This window comes from Leuresthes tenuis, unplaced genomic scaffold, assembly GCF_036924035.1.
Source record: "Leuresthes tenuis unplaced genomic scaffold, fLeuTen1.0.hap1 SCAF_3, whole genome shotgun sequence".
NCBI lineage: Eukaryota > Metazoa > Chordata > Actinopteri > Atheriniformes > Atherinopsidae > Leuresthes > Leuresthes tenuis.
The window spans coordinates 5,884,963-5,897,499 of record NW_027325357.1 but is presented as its reverse complement, the minus strand read 5'-3'; the positions used below and the strand labels follow the sequence as shown (position 1 = coordinate 5,897,499).

The following is a 12,537-nucleotide window of genomic DNA, read 5'->3' as shown; positions in this document are numbered from 1 at the left end:
CACTTTCCATTTCTCCTTGTACACATTCAGGTTTTCTTTGTCCATGCTAATGCAAACTTAAACCCTCCGGGCACCCACTTCTACTTTAGTGACCTTATTGTCTTGGTATTGTTGTGTCTCCAAGGCAACAGATCAACAAATCTGCGGGTATCAGCAGGAATAGTGGTTCACAGAGAGGTTCAGACTCCATTTATCAGTCTTAGATCTGGGCTGAACTAAATGGAGACCTTTTGTGAATGCATCTGTGGATGGATAAATCCCTGAATGAAAGAGGATGTGACTGTAATGTTTAAGGTTTCTGGGTGGGGGAGATGAGGTGAAGCTTTCAATGGGTCCTACATGTTGGTGTTGGAAGCGAAGCACCCTGACGCTACAGTAGGTGCAGAGGAGCACGTAAAAGGACACTGAATCATCCCAGAGTCGGTTAAAGGGGGTAAAAAGGGATGCATTTAATTCGAATAAACAACCAGAACAGTGATCAGGCTGTTGGGATTGAAAAGTGATGTATGAGAGTGGGTCACATACGGAGGATGGAGGGGCTCAGAGGGGAGAGATCAGGCTGTAAGGAAACAATGCAGCAGGTTATTAGAGCTATTAAACCCTCTAAAACACTCTTTATCTGCCACGTACAGAAAGTCTCAGCACAAGCAACACACACGATTAAACTCTTCCCCCCCATATGAACAATAGGTTGCCATGGTGATAGCCTCATTACCTTAAACTATTAACAATGCGGTGCACAAACGGCTCAGTAAGCCTTTAGATGTTTAGCCAACTACTTGTTTGGCTGAATGTTGAGTCTGTCACAAGAAGTTCATAAGAAGAGCAAAAAATGTCTGACTTGAATTGTACAAATGTAGGTTTAAGTTGTGAATTTCTTGAAATGTGATTGGTGGTCACTGTGTGAAAAGAGCTGCGCTGTGTTGCTCCCTTTTTCCTGTGTTTCAACAGCAAAAGGGATCCTCGTTACTGACTTCTGCAGCTGGTTATAATGGGTCAGAAAAGAAAAATGATCTGCTCATAGGAACAAAAGTGCAATTTTCATCCCTTTCTTGTACATGAACTTAATGATTTGTTAGTTCCCGTCCTGGTTTCCGTAAAGAAAGGAGCAGCTTTTGTGTGACTAATCTGTCAGTAAGCTGAGTGAATGAGCTCAGCTGTGGGTGGACGTGGGAGTGAAGGCCACTGACGATGTGACACACTGCCACACACCCCCACACAGGTGTGGCCTTACAATCTCAGTGTGAGACGCCACGCAGGTTAAGGAGAAATGAGCTGTAAAGAATACAAAAAGGTGAGGCGATTGAAGGGGTTTGTGGAGGAATGAGGATAAATCAAAGGGGAAAAATCCAGAGACTGTGTAAAAGATAATGGTTGACGATTAGGAGTGTCATAAACGGGATGTTACAGCCACTCCTGGATTTTAAAAAAAGTGTGTGTTGGAGTATTGTGTCACCAGAGGCGAGGCAGCAGCCTCAAAGCTCCACCTAAACCTGGGTTGCTGAAACATGTTTGGACCACAGCTGTTTTGCTGATGTTGGAGCAAAGCTGCAGCTTCTCTGGGTGGATCACAGGATTTCTCACACTGTGGGGACACGACTCATATCTGCTGAGCTCACCAATAAGCGGCTGGCTTGCAGCAACATCGTTGCACAAGCAAGCAGAGACGGATACATTTGTAACTGAATCTGGTGTGAGAAGTTTGAACGATTGTGAAATCCGGGAATCAAGGTGGAATATAAAACTTTGAAGACGGCCCTTTGATGCTTGTAGTATTCAGTCTGATTTTCAAGGAGAAATCCAAAGAATGTGAAGGTGCCCCATTTAAAGCTTCCGCTGATATCTCAGTTTTGATAGTAGTAATGACTCATTCAGCCTCTGAGAAGACAAAGTCGCTGCAGAAGCCACACATTTATTGGCTTTACTGACTCTCTGAGCCATCTACGTCTCATTCAGGCGATTCATCGCTCACATCCGCTTTACAGAAATGAGTCAGACCTGCTGATTGTAGTGATGTGTAATAAGGCTTCATATACAGGTGAGATATTCACCTGAATATGAAACCTTGAAATCATGTTGGTGATTTTCAGAGCTCTATCTCAGGAGAAAGATCAGTTTCTTAGTGTTGGTGGTTCAGTTCCTCTTTGTGTTCATTAAACCTCCATGTTTAATGTTCCTTTCCTATATGTTTTAAGATGAACTGGCTTTCATTGAAGCTGGAATATGCATTTACATTAATCTGGATGATATTTGGTTCAATACAAGCCACATTAGTTTGGCATTTTTATGGTGAAACCACATACAAATGACTCATTTCGATATCATATGGTCAGAAATGCACATTTAAAAACTAATTCTGACCAGTGGGTGCAGTTATAACACCAGTAACAGCAAGCGGATCCCCGCAGAGCCATTTAACACTGAACTAATAGTTGCTATTAAACAGCAATAATTACGTCTGAGTGCTGTAGAAGGAAGGTTTAAATCCATAGGATAGTTTCTTAAATAACTCGGCTTTGTTTTTAGATTTTCTGACCTACATTGGGATTGTGGGATGTATTCCTGGCCACCTTCAGGAAAATACCTGTGCACTTTTTTAAAATCAAAATCGCTGGAAAACACTAATCTATTGTCGGAGGCAACTTTTTCTCTTTGAAATGGTCTGGGTACCAGATGTCTCGGGTCCTTTTTCATGACGAGTGAAGTGAAGGGAAGGATGCAGGTGGAGAGCAGCAGTGTCAATGTTTTGTTTGGAGGACAAATGCGTGAATGGCCATGTTTACTTGTCATATTTCATCCAACTCCTCGTGCCTTCAGCTGTGAACTGCACTGCTGAAAGTGAGCTTTTTGCCACTTCATCTATCAGATACAATACTCTGTTTCTTTTACTTTATTTTTCAGCTGGATCTCATCCACTGACTGAGTTGTATAACTAATATGGGTTTAAAGTGCTCATACGCTACCTCAAGTTTCAGGCATTTACATCCAAACAAAAGGAAGAGTTTTCTTTTAAATCCATGGGGCATTCTTCAGTGTCCATCACTGCATCACACTTCAGCCGAAGTGTTGAAAAATAACATTTAAGTATGTCCCTGGAAAAGAGGATTCTACTTCCTGAGTTGGGCAATTGATGTTTGGTGTTGAAAGATGTATTCAGACCACATGTATCCCCACTCCTGCATCTCTTCTGGAGACTGAGATTAAAAATGACTGTTTTGTCTGCTTGGCTCTGAACTCTATGTTCTGCAGCTGTAGATTGGCTAATGTTGCTGCGTCCTTGTGTTTGTTTGTGTGCATGTGTGAGAGAGGTACCAGCTGGTACAGAGAAGTGTGATTAAGGAGAAACATTATCCAGCAGCACTCCGTTCTTTCCTGCTCTACTGAAAGAAGTTGAATGGTAATATCTGTGGACTGTTTGTTTGGCGCTGGCTTGAGCTCGGGGCTTTTCATCAGTATCTCATATAAACTTGGCAGGAAGGATGTGAAATAAGCTGATCTGTAAACATTGATGTCAGTGGATGAATCTTATTGACTGAAGGAACTCACTGAACACCTTGATATCTGATCTTGTCTCTTCAGCCTATGGTTTCACATCGAGGGTCAGTTAACATAGATGCACCTCACGGCTTTAGCATCAGACTCATGGGTTCTGTTAGACTTAGTTCAATAGATCTCTTTATTCCCGTCAGCCCAACAGAATGTAGCTGCTCTCTTTCCAGGTCAATGGCTCCAAATGACAGTAAAATGTCATGAATAGTGAAACTAAAGCTGTAAGCTTAAACAACTGGGGTAAAAAAAATGTATAAAGAGGAACAATAAAGGAAATCATGATTTTAGCTGGAGCACAACATCCTGAAGGTGGGATCCTTTGTGAATAGATGTCACTTAGATTTAATTTGTTTATATCAAAGTAAGATGTTTAATCGGATCATTTGAGCAGGTTCCTTTGCATTAGAATAAGCAGATATGATCACCAGTTCTGTCCATCAGAGCAGTCTGAATCTGACCCGAGGTCTGTCTTTCTCTCCTTCAGACTCTAAAGCCATTGTAGATGGGAACCTGAAGCTGATCCTGGGTCTGATCTGGACTCTGATCCTGCACTACTCCATTTCCATGCCAGTCTGGGAGGGTGAGGATCAAGAGGTAACAGCCAACAACTTCCTCCATCGTGTCACTTCTGCCCACAAACGCACCTGGAAACAAAAAATATTTTTAAAATAAACACAGAACTCATTTTCAGGAGCTGATTGTGCTGCTTTTGTGTTCAGGCTGAGTCAAAGACACCCAAACAGCGTCTGCTGGGCTGGATTCAACATAAAGTTCCTGACCTGCCAATCAACAACTTCAGCCAGGACTGGAGAAACGGCAAGGCGCTGGGAGCACTGGTGGACAGCTGTGCACCAGGTACCAAGTTTAACTGTGAAGCAGAGGCCGCCGTGCTCGCCCAAACACGTTTTATGTGGAAAAACTGAACACGAGGCAACACCAGTGACTAATATTAATCACCGTTATTCTTTAGCTCTTACATGATGCCTGAATCAGCAGCTGCACTGTTCATTTTTCCCTCAATGCGGATGCTGACACTGAGATACAGTTGGCAGTTTTTGGTGCGCACAGATAAAACTAATGCGGTCTAATACTGCAGAAAACCTGACCTTCATGAGGGTTTTAATGTCCAGTCGCACTCTACTGCATCACAGTGAGGTGTTAGAGCTGCTCTGTCCTGGAATATTTGTAAAAATTTAAAAATAGATTTTAACAGATCAACAAAGTAATTGTGACACAAAGACAGTTATTTTCTTTAATTTTTTTTTTTTAAAAACCCTGAAAAGTTGCATGAAATGGAACCTAAAATACTTATCTCAGCCTATCTACAGATGTGATGGGTGAGCTGATAATTTAATTCAACATGAACTTCCATTTTTTTAGGTTTAAAATAAAAGGGAAAGAACCAAAATCAGGGGAAAAAATGTATTTCTAATGTTCACTTTTTGTTTAATACATTTTCATATTTGGCTTCTTTTTCTAGATTAAGTTTGAAGCTTTTTCTGTCAGATTCTGTTTTTTTTTTTTGTTTTTTTTTTTCACATTTTATTAGAAAATGGATAGAACTTCATAGATCTATCTGAAAAACGTAAGAAATAGATTTTTTTTTTTAAAGTGTAAAAGTGAAAATCTAAGATTTAAAAAAAGAAAAAAAAAATCGAATTGAAATGTTTTGCCATGATTGTTTTTATAAACTGTTTTTCAAAGCTCCTGAGCAAAACTTCACTTTGTTTCAGTTTATATTTCTTGGATTATGAATATTTTTTTCAAGTGATCCTATTTGCTCTGATTTAGCTAAATAAGAAGTCCAAACGGCAGCATGTTTGGTCCATAAGGAGGATTAAAACCCACCAGACTGTTGGTTTAAGACACTTCTGTCTGTGTTTTGTCATGTTTAACTATAAGTCTGTAAGTGAAACTTCAGGTTGTTGTTGCAGTATTCTTTAGCAGGGCTCGTAACGCTGTCTTCACCCCCACTTTCTGGCTCTTTTTAAGGCCTGTGTCCAGACTGGGAGACCTGGGATCCAGTAAAACCAGTGGAGAATGCTACTGAAGCCATGCAGCTGGCTGATAGCTGGCTGGGCATCCCGCAGGTTAGTTTCCCTCCCAAGGTTGCTCCACAGTGAACTTTAACCTTTTTATTTATTGCTTTGACAGCAATAAACCGGGTCAAGTTATTTGGGGTTAGAAACTTTAGGTCAATCTTGAATAATAATTTTCATTTAAAAAAAAAAATGGTGGTTGTGTAGACGCAACATATAATAACAAGTTGATTTTAAGAAGTTTTGTTTATTTTTTTTATATTTTTGTGTCAACATTTGGTTTTTAAAGATCAGACACAGAAAGCAACAGAAATGGAGGAAAAAAAGTCTCCCAACTAACCATATTAAGAAAAAGCTGTAATATATTCAAGTTCACCATGACATAACAGCCAGTCGGCAGTTTTTAGATGAGTCAAAGTCGCGTTCTAGGATCTATAAATGATTTATCTTACATCGTAAATAAACCTCAGATATAATTGTTGATTCATTCCTGTTTTATTTTCATAAAGCCCAACATAAAAACTTTATCTTAATTTTCAAGCTCTTCGTAGTGGTGAACTCAGAAGCTCCATGAGTTCAAGCACCTGTGTTGTCTGAACTGGTCACAATAAACCTGTTTTGTCTGTACTGTTCCTGACACAGTTTAGAGAGTAGATACTTCAGGGTATGAGCTAAACAACTGAGGACCCAATAAGAAGGGTTCCAAGAACTACAGCTGTCTGCAGTTCCTGCAGTACTGTTTAATCCTGTAGTTATTAAAGCTGTGGAAAAAGCTCCTGTGGTCCAGAGGCACCAAAGTAAAGCCCTCCTGCCACCACGTTTAGTAAGGAAGGTGTCTTCTTGCATCACCGGAACAGTATCAAACTAACCTCGCCCCCCCCGACTGCTCTGTCCTGCAGCCTTGTGCAGGCAGAATTCCCTCTGCTGTGATTATTTTCTCCATGAGGTCAAAGTTCCCCTGCAGTATGTCGCACAGACGGTGTTTGGTTTCCTGTTTGTTTTTCACATGCTTTTGTCTGAATTCGATCCTCAGATTCAACAGCTGAAATGTTTTATAGTGAATTATGCAAGAAATGACACTTCACAGGAAGTCATTTAGCAAAGTTATGGCACTTCTGAGCCAGTTGGTGTTTTTCCTTTGTTTGGATATTTAGCATAACAAAGCTGCCGTAAGTTTCTTACTCATCCCTCTTCCTCTGACACTTAAGGCTGGTGTCACAGCCATGAGGTACCACACAAATGAACATTTGGATACGGATTACCGATCTTAAAGAATTATGTGGCTGATTTTTCTCTTAAAGAAATCATGCTCTGCTCTCATCTGAAACACAAATGGTTGGTACTGATTTTAGACAGTTTTCTTGCTAGTTATAATTTAAACTAACCCAGGTTGCTAATAAAGTTGGTGGCACACACACACACACACACACTCTGAGGATTTTGCTAATGGCTGCTGGAACATTGCCATCGGAAATAAAAATCCAACCGCTGGGGTTTTATGTGGCTGTGAGTCGATGTAACAAATGTGTGGCAGCAGCTTGACGGTTACAGCTGAGCCGGCTGCATGTCTGAACGGCTCACTGAGACACATCTTCAGACTTGGATGTCCTCCAGCAAAGTGACAGCGTGTTTGTTTGAGTGTTTGAGTCAGTTGTCACTTTAGATACAAAAAATATGTGCAGTCACTTCCCCTTTTTAAATGACGATGTACTTTCCGAGACTGCGTTATTTTAGTTGGATTTAAAAGAAATATGTACATTTTCTCACCTCTGATGCATCTCCGATAAAGATAGCTTTCCAATGATTAACTGTAATTCCCATTTCAGTTGCTGTTCACTTGCTTGCCTAATTGGGCTGCATTTTAAACCTGAATTTGAATAATAATTGCGGGTCATGCTGAGACAGAAGTTTACTTTCTACTACTTTCTACTGTCTGTTTTTGTGGCCATAAATGGAAGCCTTCCTTTAGTTCTACAGTAGCAGCTTGCTTCCACTAACTGGAACAGCATCCTTCCTTAAGTTTACAAATGGAGCTCTATTTTATCCCCCAGCACCAGGGTCAGCTGTCCACTTATGGTCTGCTGGCTGAATGAGGGGAGAATCTCCACTTCCAGGTTCAGAATGTAGTGGAAAAAAGTAAAAAAAAAAAAAGAACTGTATTAATGCTCATCCTTAAGAAAACGTATGGTCAAGCTATCACATAGTTCAACTTTGGGGAAAATTTCAGATTGTAACTCTTCATTCAGTGAAGAAACATAATGAATCTTTTTTTTTTTTTCTGAGCCTTTTGTGAACTCTACACTGGCTTCATGATAAATTTTTGCACATGTAATCGTGTAAGTATTTTGTATTTCATTATATCTCAGATGTAATATACGTATACCATGAGTGAGTCATTTAACAAATTTATAAATGGCCAGAACACGGCATGTGGTGAAGATTCTAAGCCCAAATCGGTCTTTTGTGTTGAGAATATGCAGATGCATTTTTTTATTTTATTTATTTTTTTACACAAATGATCTTTTTATGTTAAGTTATAATAAAGGTTAATTGATCATTCAGAGATGGTATAATGAGGGGCTGAGGTACTTTAAAACTTTTTTTCTTTTTAAATAAGCCATAAGTTTCTGAACATAGCAGTGAAAATAAATTAAGGAAAAAGAAAACTAATATTTGTTGGTTTTACAGCAGTCCTGAACTTTTCCTGTTGGTGTGCGTCTGTAGGTGATTGCTCCAGAGGAGATCATCGACCCCAGTGTGGACGAGCAGTCTGTGATGACCTACCTGTCTCAGTTCCCCAAAGCCAAACTGAAGCCGGGAGCACCACTCAAACCCAAACTCAACCCCAAGAAGGCCCGTGCATACGGACCTGGTAAACTGGCACAAACTGTTTGTTTCTATATTCCCATGAGGACGCTCTTTAGACATAATGAAGTCCCAATATTAACCATCACAACGGACCCCGACCTAAAATTTTTGGATTTCAAAACGCAGTCTAGACCAATATGGACCTTAATTCTGTCTCTGCGGTGGCAGCAGGGCCCTTTTCTCTGGCGTGCTTCTAGTTTTAAGTCCCCAACAGGGTTTAAAAACTCTCATACACAGGCAACCTCACACAAACTGTAATTAAATGTCACATCTGAAGGTTGGATGATGGAAACAACTGGAAATGCCGGCTTGACAATGTGAGGAAGTGAGCTGCCGTTAGTTCTGTGTTCAGCTCATTGTTTACACTGACTCACACACACACACACACACACACACACACACAGGTGAGGTTGTTCTTACTTGGTAATCCTGAAAGGAAATGCTAGGAATGGCTGCAGAGGCAGCACTCACACATTTATCCAGACAACAGAATCAAAATGCCAAAAACACACTCATTCCCTCCACAGTTCACTCGTGGCAGTTCTGCTTCTCACCTTCTGCTCATCAGCACAGAATTCAAGTCACTTTTTAAAGCTCCACAGTATTATTATGATGGCGAAGGCAGTGGTTTGGAGTCTAGACTTTCTCACTGTTGACCTGGTTCAGAAAATTATTAATTATTATAACCCACATGTAATTTTCCACCCAGGCTCCAAAGTGTTTTTAACCTGCTTGTTATTGCTGTCATGTGTGGTGTCATAGTTGGAACTTTTACTCAAGTCTACTCAAAACCCTGTTGCCTCACATACTAACGCACACAATGCTCTAAAGTTCTCTACAGGACAGTAGGTGTTGCTGAACCAAAAGCTACTGATAAGCTCTTACAGAAGGAGCCATCGGAACAAAGATGGAGGGCAAATCCTTTTTAAATGGGACTAAATCATATCAGATTCATTACGGAACCTGTTCCAGTAGAAAATGCATGGGCATTAAAACTAGTTTCATATCAGCATTAGAAGGTTAAGTGACTTTATACTTTCAGTCCTACAGAGGCAGCTAATTTCTGATGATGGTAGAAGGCGGATACAGCATGAAAAGTCTTTAACATCCCTTATTTAACAAAGATTTCTACTGTAAAACTTTGGTTGCATTGGAAAACATTTTATTTGGCTGTATTGAAGCAAGGGAGACTTCTCACTATCACATCACAAAATGAATAAAAGAAGGTAAACACTGTTACTGTGGGAAATGTAATCAAAGCACAGTTCAGCAGGATCTCTTTGATGCACAGACTTTCTGTGTGGCACAGCTCAAAGCTGATGCTGAAGTATAAATCAGAAGCTGCGTTCCATCTTAAGCAAACGCCCGTTAACCCCTTGGTTAAACTCGTGTGTGCAAAGGGTTTTGAACTTTGGACTTTGAAGTTCTCTCTAACTGCATCTGTCTGTGTGCGTGAAGGCATTGAGCCGACGGGGAACAGAGTGTTGCGACCTGCTGTGTTCACCGTGGACACGTTCAGTGCAGGTCAGGGACAAGTCACCATCTACCTGGACCATCCAGATGGCACCAGAGAGGAGGTACACACCAATCCTTTCACAATAGGCCTGCAGTAATTAGTTTCCAACTGTGCTTGAATGTTCTACCTGTATTTATGTTGATTAGCTGACGGCGGAGCCTAACGAGGGCAAGAAGACGTACAGCGTCACCTACATTCCTCAAGTCATGGGAGCTCACAAGGTGAATTAAAATAACTGAACTGAGTTTGATGCATTTCAATTTGAGGATAACTTTTTAAGACCTTTTAAAATGTAGTGAAAATCTCTTTGATTTGAATCCTCTAACAGGATAATTGTGTCTGTTCTGTAGGTGACGGTGTTGTTTGCAGGCCAGGAGATTCCAAAAAGTCCCTTTGAGGTGAATGTGGACAAGGCGCTGGGCGACGCCTCCAAAGTCACGGTGAAAGGCCCAGGAGTTGAACCTGTAGGCAACATCGCCAACAAACCCACCTGCTTTGACATCTACACTGCAGGTGAGGGGGGATGATGCACTGCTTCTCAAATAACCTATTTTTCTAAATAATGACATCACTACCTCAAAGTCGTTTCTTCTTCTTTACGTAGGTGCAGGCACGGGCGATGTGACGGCCATGATAAGAGACCCTCAGGGCCGGCAGAACAGTGTGGAGGTCATGATTGAGGATACGGGTGACAGCACGTACCGCTGCACCTACCGGCCCACACAGGCCGGACCGCACGTCGTCACAGTCTCCTTCGGAGGGGTGGGAGTCCCGAGGAGCCCATTCAATGTGGACGTGGGACCCGGTCAGTTGGTTGCATCCAACATCCTTCATGGCACTTAGCCCATTCAAATGAATCAAGTGCAGCCTGATCACATGTGCTGTCTCTGGTTCTCTGACAGCCTGCATGCCGGGCGCCTGCAGAGCGACGGGGCGGGGCCTCCAGCCGTCGGGCCTGAGGGTGAAGCAGGTTGGGGATTTCAAGGTGGACACCAGAAACGCAGGCAGTGGAGACCTGAAGGTGCTCATCAAGGGACCCAGTGAGTAAAGCTTGCACTGTAAAGGCCTTGTATCGGACCCTGAATCACGTATGTCAAAGTTTCGCCTTGTGATGGAATGCAGGATATTTGTTTGAGGTATCTGAGGAAGGTTGCCGTCCTCATGACTCCATCTGTTTTTCTTTTCAGTGATGGATAACTTTCATGCTTCCGATACAGTTTGGTCTGGAAATATCTGGACTCTAAAACATTTTCTTTACTTAAATATGGTTTTAAAATGCAAAATTATTTATTTTTTTCTTACCTGGGAAACTGAAAAAGAGGGTTCATCAAATTAAAGAGATGCAACAGGGTGTAATTAAGAGTTTGATATTTCCTCCCCAGTTGCACAGATCAAAGGGCTCTGTATGCAGACATGTTGCTCCATGAGAAACTTAAGTACACATTAAAGCGCAGGTTCTAGAGATTTTTTTTTTTTTCTTTCACATCTGATGGCATTAAATTAATTCCAGATCGCCTTAAAGATCGCCATCCCTATGGTGCATGCACATGTTTTCCCTTAAATCTAAACCTGCTTCACTGAAGAAGAAATTACAAAAGAATAGCTCGGTTTTGGTACTGGGTAGATTCAAACTAACATGGGAAGTTGACACCATAATCCCATATTTATTCCGTAACTGTAGTAAATGTAGCTATAGAGCATACTTCACTCTGTGCTCATGCCTTCTCCTCGACAAGCAGAAACTCCTTTGATGTCAGTCTTCCAGGTCACACAGACATTGTGTTTGAAGCATGTTGAATGTCTGTTCATACAGAGGGCATCGAGGAGCCGATGAAGCAGATTTCCAGTCAGGACGGTGTGTTTTCATACGAGTATTACCCCAGCAGTCCTGGCAAATACACAGTTTCCATCACCTGGGGGGGTCAGCACATCCCAAAGAGGTGAGGAACACACTTTGGTGTGTTTTTCAAGGTGTTATCTCATCATATTGCTTCATCTGTTTTTTGTATCAGGAAACATGAACTATAGTCACTGTGCAGATTGTACTTTTTAACATTTTTACAAGGATAGAATATTTTTCTTAATGTTTGTTGCTGCCTAAGTGGTTACCTTTTGATAAACAGGATGTTAAAAATGACTCGCAGATGGTTGGCTAATCTTGGCACGCAATATACTCAATGATATTGATTCAGATTCATCGTAACTTAAAGCCACTAAAGAGACTAAATGTAGATCTCCTAGTTGTGCTGTTGATCCTGTAGCTTTGCTCTGTGGTAGCAAAGACTAAATGAAAATGGTGAAAAGCTGCTTTGTCCTGATTCTAGCTAGCTTTCATTCAATGAACACAGCATCCTCTCCAGAGCCTGTGCGTTGTTGGCTTTTTGGAGGACTGCACGTCTGTTCATCTTCTTTGAAAACATGGCTGCCCGCAGAGGCTGAGAGCGCCACAGACCGACGCCTCCATGAAAGTGTAAAACTGCTCTTAAAGCCTCAACAGATGCAGCAACAGTTAATTACGATGTAGATGTCGTCATTTGCTACATTATTACAAAGGTTGCTCTTTTT

General features: G+C 41.3%; 1 protein-coding gene across 2 annotated transcripts in view; it reads left to right on the top strand.

The window, feature by feature from the left end:
- flnba (filamin B a) overlaps positions 1 to 12,537 on the top strand; it is a 63,690-nt gene that overhangs the window by 17,690 nt on the left and 33,463 nt on the right. For both annotated transcript variants that reach the window (XM_072381531.1, XM_072381530.1), the window contains exons 2-11: positions 4,034 to 4,143; positions 4,269 to 4,404; positions 5,542 to 5,639; positions 8,313 to 8,460; positions 9,915 to 10,033; positions 10,119 to 10,193; positions 10,323 to 10,485; positions 10,577 to 10,777; positions 10,875 to 11,012; positions 11,786 to 11,912. In XM_072381531.1, the coding sequence (XP_072237632.1) occupies positions 4,034 to 4,143; positions 4,269 to 4,404; positions 5,542 to 5,639; positions 8,313 to 8,460; positions 9,915 to 10,033; positions 10,119 to 10,193; positions 10,323 to 10,485; positions 10,577 to 10,777; positions 10,875 to 11,012; positions 11,786 to 11,912 (1,315 nt within the window). The remainder of the gene's footprint in view (positions 1 to 4,033; positions 4,144 to 4,268; positions 4,405 to 5,541; positions 5,640 to 8,312; positions 8,461 to 9,914; positions 10,034 to 10,118; positions 10,194 to 10,322; positions 10,486 to 10,576; positions 10,778 to 10,874; positions 11,013 to 11,785; positions 11,913 to 12,537) is intronic.